This window comes from Microtus oregoni, unplaced genomic scaffold (genome assembly GCF_018167655.1).
Source record: "Microtus oregoni isolate MIOR12 unplaced genomic scaffold, Mior012 000641F_ref0000444, whole genome shotgun sequence".
In the NCBI taxonomy this organism is placed as follows: domain Eukaryota; kingdom Metazoa; phylum Chordata; class Mammalia; order Rodentia; family Cricetidae; genus Microtus; species Microtus oregoni.
This window is the reverse complement of record NW_024545091.1, coordinates 8,330-25,284: the sequence shown is the minus strand read 5'-3', so window position 1 is coordinate 25,284 and position 16,955 is coordinate 8,330. Positions and strand designations below refer to the sequence as shown.

Here is a 16,955-nt window from a genome sequence, read left to right as displayed (position 1 = left end):
GTCCCTGAAACTGACCAGATTCTTTAGGCATCTCACTCCCAGAATAAGCAATAAATATTGCTGTGCCACTCTCAGGCCATCAAACTGACAAAAAGAATCTCAGACAAGCAAAACTACAAAGAATCTCATACAAGCCAAGCTACAAAGAAAGACCCACCAACTGCCTAGAAGAAGCAGAAACCAGCATGATGTGGGATTCCCCTCTGTATGCTGTGAATACCATTGGTTAATAAAGAGACTGTCTTGGACCTGTGATAAAACAGAATAGGGGTAGGTGGGGAAAACTATACTGAATGCTGGGAGAAGAAAGGCAGAGTTGAGAGAAGCCATGTAGTCCCACTGGAGACAGACACAGTAAGTCACAGCCTTATAGAAATACACAGATTAATGGAGATGGGTTAATTTAAGATATGAGTTAGTCAGAAATACGCTTAAGTTATTGACCAAACAGTATTGCAAATAATATGGTTTCTGTGTGATTATTTCAGGGTTGAACAGCCAGGAACAAACTAGCAGTCTCCTACAACACCAGCAGAGCTGCCTGGAAGAGGTTTCGACTGATTACTTGGAGGGGAGACCTCAACCTGCTGAGCTGCCTGCAGAGTACGCAGTATGTTCCTGGTTTCCAGCTTTTGTGAACTGCCACCCAAGCAGGGATGGGTATTGGTGATGCAGCTATCTTTGAGTAATGTCTGCTCCTGTAAGTGACTCCTCACCCATGCTTCTATAAATAATTCCAATAAAACCCATTAGTTCACCAAGTTTAGACTCTGGTGGCATGAGAACTCACTATGAAACTACAGCTGGCTTTGAATCCATGGAAGTCATCACGCTGACTCAGGCTCCTGAGTGCTGCATTTACTTACAAACATTAGTTACCATGTATGAGGGCCCACAGATGTGAGCCTGTTCCACCTTAACTAAAGGTCAGAGAGTTTACCAGCTTATTTTCACTCTTTCAAAGTTGTTGACAACACTTGTGGCTACAAACAAAAAACCTTGACCTAGAGTGTGGTTACTTGGTGTTTTGGACATTAAGATGGCCCATAGAGGTGGATCCACTCCACCCTGACCAAAGGTCAGAGAATTCAATTCCTGCTCCTTCATTTAAAATAGGAGGTTTGACATAGGGAGTGGCTGCCTACAGGATACTTGGTCTAGGGTTTATTTGCTGCATATCCTGCCCAAAACATCAAATGCTTTACTCAGGAAATAATGGCTTGATGTCTCAAGTATTGAAACAAGTAACTATTCTGGTTGTCCTTTGTGTCATGTTAAAGTGGGTTTTTTTTTGCCTTCTTCCCCCCCTTTTGTATTGGGGTATAAAAGTGTATGAAAAACAGCATGGGCACATTCAGGATTCAGTATTTACTGAATTTCCCTCCCGATGCTGTTCTGTGTTTCTTACTTTTATTTCTCTCATATCTCTGTTCCTTTTGCTTAGTAATTCTAATCCTTATGCTCCTACCCTGGAACATATGAATTTCGTCGGTCGAGGCTGGTCTTTGACAATCTTGCCCACTTTCTTTTGAGAGTTAGGAATATAGGACTGGGGAGACAGAACAGTTGGTAAAGTGCTTGCTATGCAAGCATGAGACCCTGTGTTTGATTCTCAGAGCCAACATTAAAAAAGCCAGGTGTGCTGGCACACTCTTGTAATCCCAGTGCAGGGGAAGCAGATATAGCCAGCCTAGGCTAACTGGCAAGGCCCACGTCAATGAGAGACCCTGTCTCAAAAAACAAGACGCATAGTGCCTGAGGACTGACATGCAAGGCTGACTTCTGACCTACACACACATATGCATCTCTACAAATATACCTTCACACACAAGCATGCACGTATACACAGACATGTACACACAACATATATACACACATACGCACACACAATATACCAATAGGCTTCTATAAGTGTAGGCCCATATTTCTGTATGGCACAAGAGCCATAAGCCCGGTCTGAGGCAGTCACGAACTCTGCAGACAAGCTGTCTCTGTTTAACAATAGCCAGGAGGTGCTGCTCCTAGTTTCTTTTGTTATAATGTAGATTACCTGAGAAGAGATGTTGGCTGAAGCTAATGACTTAAGAGTTAAGAGGTTTGGTGCTTCCTTCTTTTGAAATTTGGAGGATGTCTTATAGAGATGCTAACTCATGGCCTACCTGACTGCTAGAATACAGGTAGATGCAGACGTGACTTGAGCCCATGCACCTGGTTGCCTAGGAGACAGCCTAATGTGTTTTCCCCCACTCAATTTATGTGATGATATATAAGGTGTTTGGATAACAAAGGAGAGATCTGGCCCTTCCATGATGACCATGTAAGCTGCGTTTGATTATTCCTCGCGACTCCATTCCAGTCCAGTTAGGGAATCTAACTCCAACACATAAGAACCACAATACTGATAATCATATTTATCTGTTATTGATTACCTATTATGGCCTGGCATTGCATTATGGATTTTATGCACACACAATTTTATTCCTTATTTTATATGTATGGTTATTTTGCCTGCGTGTGTATCTGTGTGGCATAGGTGTGCCTGATGCCCACAGAGACCAGAAGAGAGGGCTAGATCCCATGGGAGCATGCTTACAGATGGTTGGTTGTGAACCATTATGTGTGTGCTGAGAATCTAAGCTAGGTTCTCTGGAAGAGGAGCTAGTCCTCTTAATCAATGAACTGCTTCTTCAGCCCTAGATTTCCAGCTATTTATAATAATTTTTATGAGGCCGGAATAATACTAATTTTGTGTATGTATACAATGTAGGCTTTGAAATCACACCATGAGTATATTGGTAAACTGTACTAAACAGGTACATGAAGCTCAAATGCTGTGCTCCATTTACTGTGTGCTATAGTTTAGATCTTGGATAGTCCTCAAATGTTAAACTCTTGGTCCTCTACCTATGTAATTGCAGGGAGATGGTGGAAACCTTTATAAAGCAGAGCCTAGATTAGGTTACTGAGGTGTGCCCTTGTAGGAGATACTAGGACACTGTTCTCTCTCTCTCTCTCTCTCTCTCTCTCTCTCTCTCTCTCTCTCTCTCTCTCTCTCTCTCTCTCTCTCTCTCTCTCCTGTAACCCAGTTATGAAGTGAATGCTTTCACCCCATGCTGCTGCCATGATCTGGTACCTCATCACAGACCATAAAGCAACATGGCTAACCAATAATAGAATGAAATCTCCAAAACTATAAGCCAAAATAAAATTTGTTTTTTTCTCTTTTTCCATATGAAAAAGAGCAACTTTATATAGTTAAAATAATCAAATTCAAGTTATTAGTTAAAGGTAATTCAGGTTATTATTTAAAGGTTTTTTTATACCTTTTACCCTTAAATAATAATTAAGGATAACTAGGTGTCTAATATAGTACAAACTCTACTAAACATGAGTAGAAACATGACCTTTCATTAGAGGAAAATACAGACTTACATCCTTTATTGTATTCTCTCTTACCAACAAAAAAAAAATTTTGAACTATGTTAAAAATGAGTTTGAAGCAGAAAAAAAACCAGCAAAATGAATACTGTTATATATCAATATACTTTTCTATTAAATACTAATATTAGTGGCTACAGAGTTTGCTCAGTAGTAACAAGCATTTGGCTGCTCTTCCAGAGGACCAGGGTTCAATTCCCAGCACCAACATGGTGGCACACAACCATCTGTAACTCCAGTTCCAAGGGATCTAACACTCTCTTCAAGCTTTGGAGTGCACAGCAATAATGCAAGCAAAATACTCATACATATAAAATAAACAATTACAAAGCATATTAAAATAAGGAACATTTTGAGCTCAAAAGTGAACCTTTTCTTTTAATAAACTGTCGCAGGCATTTGTTATAAGAGAGAAAGCTGACTAACATGCTATACTTCCTCACAATATGTGCATTAATGTATACCAATAATATCCATCACTTACTTCATTGAGTACAGCATGTAGAGTATATCAGCTTGCTCTTGTAAGCTTGAAGTCTCCTTCAACTGTGAAACCAGCGACTGGAAGTCCACTTCCCCAGATTTGTCTCTAGGAAGATGTACCTCTACACGAACAGAAGGAACCTTTGGAATAAGAAATGATAAAAGGGACGAAGTTAACAGTGCTTAACTAGATGATGACCTAGAATAAATTATCTTTCCACCTCTAAATCTTTTCCACAAGTATTTTCTAATGCTGGTCAGATGTGGTAGTGTACACCTGTAACCCGAGCATTTGGGAGGTTAAGGCAACAGGGTCAGGGTTCAAGACCATTCTCATCTACACAGTAAGTTACTTGAGGTTCTGCCTCACAATGTTTTTCCCAAAATGCTGATAAAAAGCAAAGCCAAAACAGCAAGACCACCAAGCCCTAAGATACAGAAAAGTAGTTTTCTAAGTTTACATTAAGAATAAACTTAAAAAGACATATATCTTTATTTGATAGTGTTTTGTTTAATACCATGTACTGGCTGGTTTTGGGTCAACTTGACACAAATGAGAGTCATCAGGGAGGAAGGAGCCTCAGTTGAGGTAATACCTCCACAAGATCCAGCTGTAGGCCTTTTTCTCAATTGGTGACTGATGAGGGAGGGCCCATCCCATGTGGGTAGGGTCATGCTCAGGCTGGTGGTCCTGGGTTCTAGAAGAAAACAGGCTGAGCAAGGCAGTAAGCAGCCTCCTCCATGGCCTCTGCATCAGCTTCTGCCTCCAGGGTCCTGTCCTGTTTGAGTTCCTGTCCCGATTTCCTTCAATGATGAACAGCAGTGTGGAAGTGTAAGCTGAATAAACCCTTTTCTCCCCAACTTGCTTTTTGGTCATGGTGTTTTGTTGCAGCAAACTAAGACACATCAGAAACCATAGTGACTAGTTTTCTTACTTTCCTTAAAGATGGCAGAGTTTGAAACACCTGTCCTGGCCCCAAGGCCCTGGGGCAGGCCAGAAAACACCCAAGTGCCTGCCCATCTGGGCCCTACAATGAACAAATATGAAATGGGGAGAGGAGAGAGAGAGAGAGAGAGAGAGAGAGAGAGAGAGAGAGAGAGAGAGAGAGAGAGAGAGAGAGAGAGAGAGAGAGAGAGAAAGAGAGAGAGAGAGAGTAAATGATGGAGAGATGGAAGAGAAGCTGAGTGGTTTGTGTGCTGTGGAGAGAGGTGGAGCTGGAGACAGGACAGTGGTGAGGAACAGGCTGATATGAGAAGCCTGTACAACCACCCAAGGCCATGGTGATGCCTGGTTGCCACTAAGGGCCATGTCTGAGTCTATTGGCCTACAGTAGCTGGGGTCTATCTGTGGCCTTGTATTACCACTGAGGGATGTCTGTAGTTTAGGCTGGCGCCTGGGGCCATACTCATGTCTCTGGGTGTATGTGGTGGTGGGGTGTCAAACTGATCTGATTGGTCTGTGCTTCTACCTGAGGCCATGGTGATATCCAGACCTCTGGGTCCATGGTCCTACTGCAGCTGGGGTCTGTGTTGATGCCTGTGACCTGTGTTACCTTCAAGGGCCAAGCGAATAACTGTGCCCTGTACTGCTGCCTGAAGCCATTTTGAGGGTCAAGGGCTGTGATACTGCTTGGGGGCCATGTCTGGGTTTGTGGTCCTACCTTGGCAGTGTCTGCTTAATGTCTGAGGCATAGGTTACCACCAAAGGCCATGCAGATATCTTTGGTCTGGGCTTCTGCCTGAAGCCATGTTGATGTCCAAGTACTGTGCTGAGCTGGCCTGCCCTTCACTGGGGTGGTGTAAGAGAGATGGCCCCAAATGCACGGGCACAGGAGAGCTATCACCCAGGCCCAGATCCAGGACCTTGAGTTGGCCCACCCCAACATCTGCCACATCTATGAGCTGCTGGAGTATGTGAAGGGACTGGTCTGCAGACCCAAAGCCATAGGATCTCCACAACTCTGGACAACAGCCAGATATCTGAGACAAGTCTTGGTGAGGGTCCAGTATTGATGATATACCAGAAGCCAGAGGCCTTGAACTTGACCAATGACTCACTGCATGCACATTTGCAAGTAAAGCTATTGGGGCAAAAGGGTGTACTACGTGACACACCACAGCTTCCGATGCCACTATGATGAAGACATGTGGAGAGGCAGGAAAGACACAGCGGAGTGAGGTGGTGCATGGGCTGTAGAACTGGAGATGCCACAGCTGTGAGTGGTATGAGAGAAGGCTGCAACTGATGGAGGAACAGGTGGTTTCCCAGAGGGCTTGGCCAGAGGTTTTGCTTTGTATTTTTTTGCTGCTTTTTCTTTTGTGGGGAAGGTTATAAGGGTGGAGGGCAGATATGGAAGAACTGAGAAATGAGTGGGATTGGAATGAATGATGTAAAATTCCCAAAGAATCAATAAAAAAAGAAAAAAAAAAGATGCCAGATTTTTACAAAAAGCTGACAGAAATGCACAGTTACCTGGTTATCTTGTGGAGACTGAGGCGAGTCAAGTAAATTGAATGAAGGGCGAGAAGGCTGAAATAACTTTGTAGGAAGGTACATGTGAACATCTGCAGGAAGTTGACATTTATGGAAAAAGTTAAGTAGGAAACATAAAACACATGGTTGACTTAGCAATACGGTAACATGTGGATCAGTTCTTTACAGAACAAGAATGACGAAAGTTTCCTTCAATGATACAAATAAAAAGAAATGTGGCTATTAGATAAGTTTTTAAATATCCAATTAATGCATATTTTTATATTTTTGAAAGGATTTTCTGTAATTGTACCATCAACTAGACATATAAGATATTATATTTATTAATAGGATCACTATCACAATGATGCTATCACTAGTATTTTCATATAAATACATAAAAACACCTAAAAGGAATAACTCAGTTACATTTTACTTTTTCTGGGATTTTCTAGGCAAATATTTGATTTCCAGAGGCTGTGACTGGATGATTCTATCTAGAGACTCAAAAAACATGTAGTGGTTGATCAACTTTGAGATGTTTCTAAGATGTTTTACTTACATAGTAGAAATACTTACCATAACCTCTAAGGAGAGACCTGCACTTCATTTTCAGCATTTTACACAGAGACGATACAGAGCTCAAATAACTGGTCAAGTAAGTAAATAGCAATGCTAGGAATCGAATTCTGATTTCCTGATTTACAAATGATAAATGCAATTTAATGAACATAAGTTCATGTCGTTGCATAAACTCTTTCTAGCTGGAACACAACCAAAGGGTATCCTAATTCCTTCATCTCAATGTTAAACAGTGCTCACATTTAGTATCTGGTTAGTAATGGTCAATAAAAATTTAGGTAGCAGGAGCATGCATGACAACCATTCTCATCCTCTGGATAATGTAACATTCAGGTTATCTAGGTGTGGCTTAGGAGCCCTTCTCTCCCTCCACATATAGCAACCACAGAGATACTGAAGTCTTAGGAACCATGGCTACTTTTGTAACATACAAAAGATACCTTCCAATGAAAACATTACTAAAGGAAGGTACTGGTTATGGAGAGAACTGTGGCGATGTTGTGAAGAATGAGTATTATATTTGAGATCTACATGGCTAGAACAACTGGATGCACAGTTAGAGTGGGCATAAAGGGGAATCCAGTTGTAGTTTATATCAGTCTCTGCTTCTGTCTACCCTGTTTTATAATAGAAATTCTAAATTACCCTCAAAGAAGTAATTTTCCAAATGAGAAATGCTCTTCTACATTTTACTTCTATATTAAAACTGAGTATGTTCTCTTGTTCTGTGTCTTGCTGTTTTCTTGGTCAAACCAGACTATATGACAGTATCCATATCACGATTATATAGTATTCATTGATTTCATAAGGATTTGAGTGCCTACTATATTCTAGGTGCTGCCCAAGAGGCTGGGAACAAAGCAGTGAACAAAACCATGATCCTGTCTCCATCATGGGCTTCATGGCATCTGTGTTTGACACTAGGGAGTAATGGCATTACTCACTCTGTACATGCAGCTCCTTGGCCTTGGTCACCAAGGACATTAAGTCGCAAGTTGTTTGCACAGCAGCTCGGAACCGATCTAGCCCTCCCTTCTGTGAGGTAGGAGCTAGTTTAGGATGGGGAACAGTGTGTGCCAAAAGGTGGTCTAAGTAACGAGCAACTTCATCACCACAGCGAGCTGCAAGGTTAGTTGGGGAAAGGGAAGAAACAAAAACAAACATAGTTACTTCAAAATCTACCCTAGTAGTCAGAATGAGTGGCTCTTATACCTAAAACACCATCTCAGAGGAAGGCTGTTCTTGACTCATGGGGAAAAAAAATCCTTGAGACAATTGTATAACCTCATAGATTAAGATTTAGAGTCTACAGCCATTTACCAGGATCCACCTGCTCTTCAATTTTGCTGAGACACAGGTAAAGTTACTGAAAGCTAAATGTATGAGTTTGTTCTAGAATAAGCAGAGCAAGTATTTCATAATTTCTATGTGTGTGATGGCAGGGGTGGCAGAAGGGAGACAACATTGGAAGGATAGGCCCTTTCAACTAATAGAAAGAGACTTTTCCGGAGAAAGGCCATGGAAGGGCAAAAAAATCTTCCACCAAATAATGAGTTAGTTCTAAAAAGAGTCTACAAACACTAGTACTAATCACTAACAAGAAAAGCATATTTGCATGCCGTTGGCTAAGGACTATTGGTCACAAATTGCCTTTTAGACATCTTATTTATTTATTTATCCTCCAAATATGTGTTGTTACTATGGAACAGGCAGTGTCCTGGACATTGAGAATTGTTGCAGAAAGTACATATTGTCTCCCTTCTCTTGGGCTCACCCTCTCCCGTGTATCATCTAGGTACATTTAGCCCCATGGCTTGTGGGTCACATGTAGCCAAGGATAACTATGATAAGGCCTCAAACAAAATCATGAACTTACTCAAAACATGAGGTTTTAAAAAACTCTACTATTGCATGGTTCTTGAACATGAACTTGGTAGATGATGACATCATCTACCAAGTTGGACACACTTAAATCATATTGTTATACAGATAATGGAAATGTCACACTTTAAAATGAACATTTATTATGTTTACAGTTAGGGAAGTGCTGGGATTGGAACCAAAGCTGTCTGTCTGTCATGCATCATTTGGTGCTGGACAATCTTCAGTGACCTCTTTAGAAGTCCCTCTGTGATCTGGTATGACCAATGGGAACTAGTAGAGCTCTAAGAATCAAACTCAAATTCAATGGTATCCTAGTGACAGATATTTTAACTATGAATATAATCCAGATACTTGAATAGAGGGATATCGGTTATATTTAATTATCAAAATGCTTTATACAAAAAGAAATACTATGCAAATAAAGAAGAATATAGAGTAAATGTTGAGCCCTAACAAAAAACAGTACTTATTCTATGAGATTATGCTTGTTAGTATCTTATGGTAGACAACAGTCAAATACCCAGACAACAAAAAACAGTTCACCAAGATTTAGATAGTTAGAAGAACCATTCTCTTATCGACCATTCTCTTTTGAAGACTCAAACAATGTAATTTTTGTCTTGCAAAGGTCAGTACTTGTGCACTGCAGTCAGTGTTTCCTAGTCATTTTAAATCCATGCTATCAGAATGCATTCTCATGGCACCATGTTTGTATCGTTAGCATGAATTATGTACATTATTCATCGCATTTGTCACATAATAGTGACAGGCATTCTGAACAGGCTTTTTCAAAGTACAGAGATATCAAGACATGTCTCTAATATTATGTAAAATATAAGTCCTTGAGTTATGTGAAACTTTAAACATAACTCTAACCAAATTTCATCTTTTAATGTCAAATATAAGATATACATATATTTGTATATGTATGTTTTCAACTGCACTATTGATTAAATATTTTACTTATCATTGTTTCTTCCTATTTCAAATTACCAGCTACCTCAAAAACTCAAGAAGGAAATCTTCCCTAATCTTGGTAAGGCATTGCCTAACCTCATACTCTACAGTCAGTCACCACAGAGATATTAAACCAGAAACCAAAGAGCAGTAGAGGGAAGAAAAGTGAAGCAAAACAAAAGTAGAAATCTACATGTATTAAAGAGGACTGAGGATGGCACACTATGAGATTGTTGGAAACATCAGTTATTAATGATGAAGCTAAACAATCACTCGTATTCTTGTCTGGTCAACCAGTGGTGTTTAAGGCCTCCTTACCATTACTTGTTGAATCATAGCTATCCATCATCCAGTTGCCAGATTCCAGCTCATCATAGTCTTCATCATAATCTTCATTGTACAGCTTACCCTCAGGTCCAGGGTCCATGAAGCTTAAGTGTGTGCAGCAAGATGTTGTCAAAAACTCTGACAATTTACCTGTCTGGATCCTTATAATTATAGGGTAGATAGAAAACAGCAAATCAGGAAATATCTTTTTAAAGGATATACAAATGAGTCATAATTGTCAATAAAAGAATGCTTTACATGTTTCAACATGTTAGGGACAAGATTTTTAAAGAAAGACCACTAATTCGAGTTCACAATCCTCCAACAGAATAGTTGTATTCTCTTTTATTGCTGTACACTATGTTGAATATCTGGTAAAAAACTGCATTAGTTATGAGAGAAGTGGATAGAGAATGAAGATAAATCACACAAATCTATCACATTATTTTTTAAAAAAATACCATCGGGGCTAGAAAGACTGCTAAGTGGTTTAGAGCTCTGGTTGCTCTTGCAGAGGACCTGGGCTCAATTTCCAGCACCCAGATGGCAGCTCAGAATCATCTATAACTCCATTTCAAGGGGATCTGATACTCTCTTCTGGCCTCTGTGGGAATCAGGCATGCATTGTACATTCAGGCAAAATTCTCATATATATATATATATATATATATATATATATATATATAGAATACAAATAAAAAGAAATCTCAAAAAATTTAAAAATACCATCAAAAGACAATTTTAGACATAGACAATATTTGACATTTTTATATGTTGTAATAAATTAAGTTGAACTATATCATTCTCTACTTAATAAGCCAATTACAAAACTTCAAATGAAATTAGTAGTATTAATTTTCTAAAGAAGCCAGTTTAAAGGAGCTACCAATGGCCAGATCTTGATAATTTGAAAAATGAAAGAAATAATGACAGAAATGGGTCATGATATATTGAATAAAATAAGACCCCAAAGAATATATTAATAATAAACCACAAAATAAGTTAATTTTTATATATAAGAATTCCAATTACAGATGTACACCGAATAATAGAAACACTGTCAAAATGGGCCTTGGCTTATGTGTTTATACAGACAAACAAATTTCTAGAAGGCTATTTTACAACTCAGGAATAGTCTTCCTTCCAAGAATCAATGGAAGCGGACACTCATGTGCCTGCTGAGATGATATCTTGAGAAAGTACAGTGAATTCTTATAATTGTGTGTGCTATTTCAGCATTGGTTTGAATCTAAATTTGACTTTCTCATATGCTAAGCAGTGCTCAAGCATTATTTATAGTTTCCTGTGCTACATCTCCCCTAGCTCACTTACCTTGCCCCACCAAAATAGCCATCCTGCATTTTTCGGAGTGCTGCCAGAATACTTGAATTCAAGCTGGTTCCATCTTCCTCTTAAAAGTAAAAGATTTTAAAAACATATTTTGTTGTTTTAACTGAGAACTAGGGGAAGTGTTTCAAACATTTCAAACCAACTTTGTACTGGGAGTACCACAAATGAGATACTCCTCACTGACCGTCCTGTGCTTCGATGATTAATGTGAAGAGCAACATCACTGGAGACTGGGCAAATGGTAACGATTAAGTTCTTCAAAGGCATTATCTTGTTAATCACAAGTAACCAGCACTTTTAACAACATCAACTATTTATCAAATGTTAGGCTTGAAACTAGGTTCATTCCTGTTTATGACTAAGTCTCTGTTTCTCAAGGATTGGGCTATGACTCACTTAACATGTCTTTGTTTCAAAATGTTAGTTTTGTTTGTTTATTTGTTTTCCTTTTTGAGACAGGTTTTCTCTGTGTAGTCTTGGCTGTCATGGAACCTTGAACTCAAGAGATTTGCCTGCCTTTGCCTCCCAAGTGCTGGGATTAAAGGTGTATTTCACTACGGTCTGTCTTCAAAAAGTTTTTATGACCATCCTGCAACCTTACCTTTGTTTCAAAGGGTTGTTATGACTATGTTGTTATGACTGCTTTATAATGCTGCTTCTGTAACCCTACCTATTAGCCTGCCAAATACCCCTTCTGGAAACCACCAACCCCTGAACTATAAAAATTCTTATCTTACCCATGTCCAAGGCTGACCTCTTGAACGCTACCATAGGGGGAGGCAGCCTATGTACATGAGTTAAAAAAGCTTGCTTTAATTAATTGCTTGCTTTAATTAATTTGGTCATTGATGATTATGGTTAGTGGTTTTTCTCCTTGAACCATTGGGATTAGCATTATGATAAGCATCTCACAGACAATGTCTTAGTTAGGGTTTCTATCGCTGCAACAAAACACCATAACTGAAAAGCAAGTTGGGGAGGAAAGGGCTTATTTGGCTTACATTTCAACATTGCTGTTCATCACTGAAGGAAGTCAGGACAGGAACTCAAAACAGGGAAGGCTTCTGGAAGCAGGAGCTGATGCAGAGCCCATGGAGGACAGCTACTTACTAGTCTTGCTCTCCATGACTTGTTCAGCCTACTTTCTTATAGAACCCAAGACCACTATACCAGGGATAGTACCACCAACAATGGGCTTGGCCCTCCCCCATTGATCACTAATTGAGAAAATGCCTTAAGGATGGAAGCATTTCCTCAACTGAGGCACCTTCCTCTGATGATTCTAGTTTGTCAGTTTGACACACAAAACCAGTCAGTACAGATGGTATTACTCATAATGAGTCGTGTGTGTGTGTAAAATCCTCTAGAAGGATGATGATTATCTGGTTTTTATATTAAACTGATGATAGTCTTGAGATTTGCCTTTTCTAATTTGTTCTTTCTAATAACACTCTGGAGGCAGAGGCAGGAGGGCCATGAGTTTAAAGTCAGGCTCATGTACATAATGAATTCCACAATAGCCTGGGCTATACTGTGAGACTTTGCTTCAAAAACACAAAACAAAGTAATAACAAAAACAAATAAAAGTCATACATAGTAGTAAACATATGTAATCTCAGTACTTGGGAGACAGAGGCAGGAAGATCAGGAGTCCAAAGGCAACCTTAGCTATATATCAAGTTTGAAGAGAGCTTAGGCTATACAAGCTGTTCAATAATCCTTCTGTGTACTGTGAAGATGTATTGCTCTCATTGTTAATAAAAAGCTGACTGGTTGATAGCTAGGTAGGATTTTAGGGGCAGAGAGAATGCTGGGAAGAAGGAGGGTGGAGGAAGCAGGTGAACTTGCCGTACTGAGGAAAGGTACCGAGCATGTGGCAGAGCACTGATAAGAAATATGGGTTAATTTAAGATGTGAGAGTTAGCTAGTAACAAACTGAGCTATCAACCAAGCATTTATAATTAATAATAAGTCTCTGTGTGGTTATTTGGGGAGCAGCTGGTGGGTCAGAGCTGATCAGTTGTTTAGATGAAAAACTCCTCCTGCATAGATAAGATCCAGTCTCAGAAACCAACAGGGTAAGTGAGATGGCTCAATGTGTAAAAATCTTGTTAAAAACAAAAACCGAGAAAAGAAAATCTGAAAGCCTAAGTTCTACATCAGCTGAACTTTTTTCTTAGGCACCATGATAGCTTTCAGTGCTTTAGTACTTAATGTACTATCTTGAATTTGTTTTCTATTATTATTATCTATTAACTTTGCCTTCTAAATTAAACTGTAACTATCTCAAGACAATTATGCGAATACATTAGTTTTAAATGCGCACTTGTTAAAAAGAACAAAGACTACCCTACTTTCTCAGCTCCTGCTATTTTGTAGCCCTTTTCAGATGTGACCAAATTTCCTACCAGTCTGTCTGGATTTTGAATGACTAATGATCAAAGGTTCTTTTTCATGAAAAGGAATTCTATGCACTTTGGCAGTACACACAGAACTTTGGAAGCAACAGCAGAGACACAGAAAGAAAGCAGCAGAACTCAGAACAACAAAGCCTTTCCTTGTGAGGAAGCAGCTCTCCCTGGTCCTAATACAACCCAAAAGCTTTTGCATTTTCTCCGCCTAAATGCGACTCCTTCAGTAAGATGGGCTTTGGAAGGAGAAGCTTGGGAACTTTCCTATAAATTGTGATGCTCCACTGGGATAAAACAGATGCAGGATGTAGTAGCATTCTCTTTAAAAACAATTGTAGAATATAACTTTTGGAAAATTAACTCAGAAATCAATTACCTAAAGCTAGTCTTTGCTCCGTTTTTACACTGTGGCTCTCAAACCATATGAAATATTCTTATGCATCCATTTATTTCATATTTATCATCTGTCTTCACCTCCTAAAACATAAACTTAAATAGAACAGAAACCTTACTTGTCTATCACCCTGTGTGTCCAGAGCTTAGAAAATTGTCTGACACAAAAGCTAAGCTGGTAAGTACTGCTCTGCAGTGCGACACTGAAGGACTACACACATAACTTCCTTCACTCATTCTCTTACCAAGCATGGTGTGTGAGATGGGGAAAGTGATGGTGGGCTGGCCTGTCATCCTCCAGCGGCTACAGAGGTAGGACAGATCTGTTCTAAGCATTTCTACTATCATCTGGTTGTCCAGAGCCAGGTAGAACTGTTGCTGATCTATAAACTGAGAAAAGGAAAAACAATCATTCAGAAAAATTTTCTCTCACAAATATCAAATAGTATTTTTCAATGTCTGCTTATTCATAAAGCATATATGTCACACAGGAAACAGTACTCTCAAATTTAATGACTAATAATTCCCAAAGTATGTGGTGGTCAACGGTATGCATAACAATAATTTCTGATATTTTTTTCTTTTTATTTTGGATTTTTTTGAGCTAAGATTTCTCTGTGTAGCCCTGGCTGTCCTGGAACTCACTCTGTAGACCAGACTGACCTTGAATTCAGAGATCTGCCTGCCTCTGCCTCCTGACTGCTTGGGATAGAGGTGTGCAGCCATCACTGCCTAGCTAGTTTCTGATATTTTTAAAGTGTGTGACTGCTTACAATTTTTTTCAAGTATATAATTTCATTTAATCCTATAACCACCTAGTATAAGTAGCTCCTCCTCTACCTCTCCCCTTTCTTCCTAATTTTTTATTATGTAGCCTAGGCTCGCTTTGAACTCATAATGCCCTTGCTCTGTAATTCCTGAGTTATGAGATTACAGGCACACACCACTATTCTCAACTTGACGTCTTTCTTTCTTTCCTTTCTTTCTTTCTTTCTTTCTTTCTTTCTTTCTTTCTTTCTTTCTTTCTTTCTTTCTTTCTTTCTTTCTTTCTTTCTTTCTTTCTTTCTTTCTTTCTTTCTTTCTATTTTTCAGGACAGGGTTTCTTTGTAGCTTTTGGTTCCTGTCCTGGAACTAGCTCTTGTAGACCAGGCTGGGCTCGAACTCACAGAGATCTGCCTGCCTCTGCCTCCCGAGTGCTGGGATTAAAGGCGTGCGCCACCACCGCCTGGCTGCCGTTTTTCTTTTAATATGAAGAGTAAGACTCAGGGGCAGTATGTGAACTAACACACACACATCTGATTAGCAAATGGAAAAGTCAGAAATAGAGTCTAGGTTAAGTTCATCTTTTGTCTATCTTAGATGCACTGTTTTGGATATAACAAATAGAGGATTAAAATTCTCCTTCAAGAAAATAATTACTTTGCTACTAGAGATCAAACCTTAGGACTTGTGCATGTTTAGAAAGCACTTGACCATTAAGCTTCATCTTCAGCCCTTGGTTGAGACAGAATATTCCTATGTACCTCATACTAACCTTGCTAACCATGTGGCCCTTGTTGGTGCTGAATGCACTGCCTCACCCTCCTAAGTGCTGGAATTACAAGCATGTGACACTGTACCTAGCTTCCTTCCCAGAAAATAACTGCTACTGCCATCCATCTTAGATCTATGTATGTCGCTAACAAATGTCAGGCCACCAATATATATGATTACAGCCTAATAATCCTGTTATTTTTCTTTAAAAGAGGGCATTGAAGATTTCTATGCAAATGAAAAGGCTCCTTCATAATAGGAAACACTTAATTGAGCAGTTAAATAGATTGTATTTCCACACATAAAGGACAAATACAGTCTTAATTTAACTTCTGAAAAATAAGGAAAATTCTGTAAATACCTTAACATTTGGAAAATCCCAATCACAGTTTAACACCCGGGAATATTGGTAGTGGCAGTCACTTGGCAAAGCTCTATGCAGCGAGTTCAATTCAGCGAACAGTTATTGAATCACTTGATACATGCAAGGCCCTGTAAGACTGTGACTAATCCAATTCCAGCCAATGTTTTATTTCTGCAGTCTCTCTCCTCTCATTTCGATTCATCTCAATGCATGGTGCAGCTTTTGCCACTCACCTGTGGAGTGAAAGTGAAGACTGTTTTGCGGATGTCATAGAGTTTTGATGTTCCAAGCACACCCATGAACCTGTAGGGTCGTCCACTGAGATTCATTCTACTGTTGCATCCTGACACAAAATTGAAAACTGGTCAGGATATTCTTAATGTACAGATTAAAGCAATATTGGTTTCCACAGACACTCACAATGTATGTATATACATATATACACATCTACCTCATTTCTTTCTGTTTAAGGTGTCTTCCTTTTACAGTCTAGCTTTCTTAACATTAGAATCTATCTTGCAATCTATACCTATGTTAAATGTATTATATATATTACTATATATGTAAAAGTAAATTAAATAGACTTTTAGATACAATAAGTATATTGTTCATTCACTGACATGCATTTTTCCTATCACCAAAGGGGAAAATACACATTGTTCTAAAAATGTTTTCCTCACAAATACATTGAATATCTTTTCTTGTCAGTACTTATAGAACCCCTACTATATGTTTTTGGCTATGACATATTTTCATGAGT

The 16,955-nt window shown here is 39.1% G+C and overlaps 1 protein-coding gene across 1 annotated transcript; it reads right to left on the bottom strand.

The window, feature by feature from the left end:
- Positions 1-3,922: 3,922 nt before the first annotated feature.
- On the bottom strand, positions 3,923-16,537 carry LOC121445788 (phosphorylase b kinase regulatory subunit alpha, skeletal muscle isoform-like; the record flags this gene model as incomplete). Its single annotated transcript, XM_041647919.1, has 7 exons — positions 16,429-16,537; positions 14,544-14,688; positions 11,477-11,555; positions 10,136-10,305; positions 7,921-8,097; positions 6,395-6,486; positions 3,923-4,062 (listed from the first exon to the last, which is right to left on the bottom strand). Coding segments are annotated over exons 1-7 (899 nt in total), but the record flags the coding sequence as incomplete, so codon positions are not given.
- Positions 16,538-16,955: the final 418 nt, after the last annotated feature.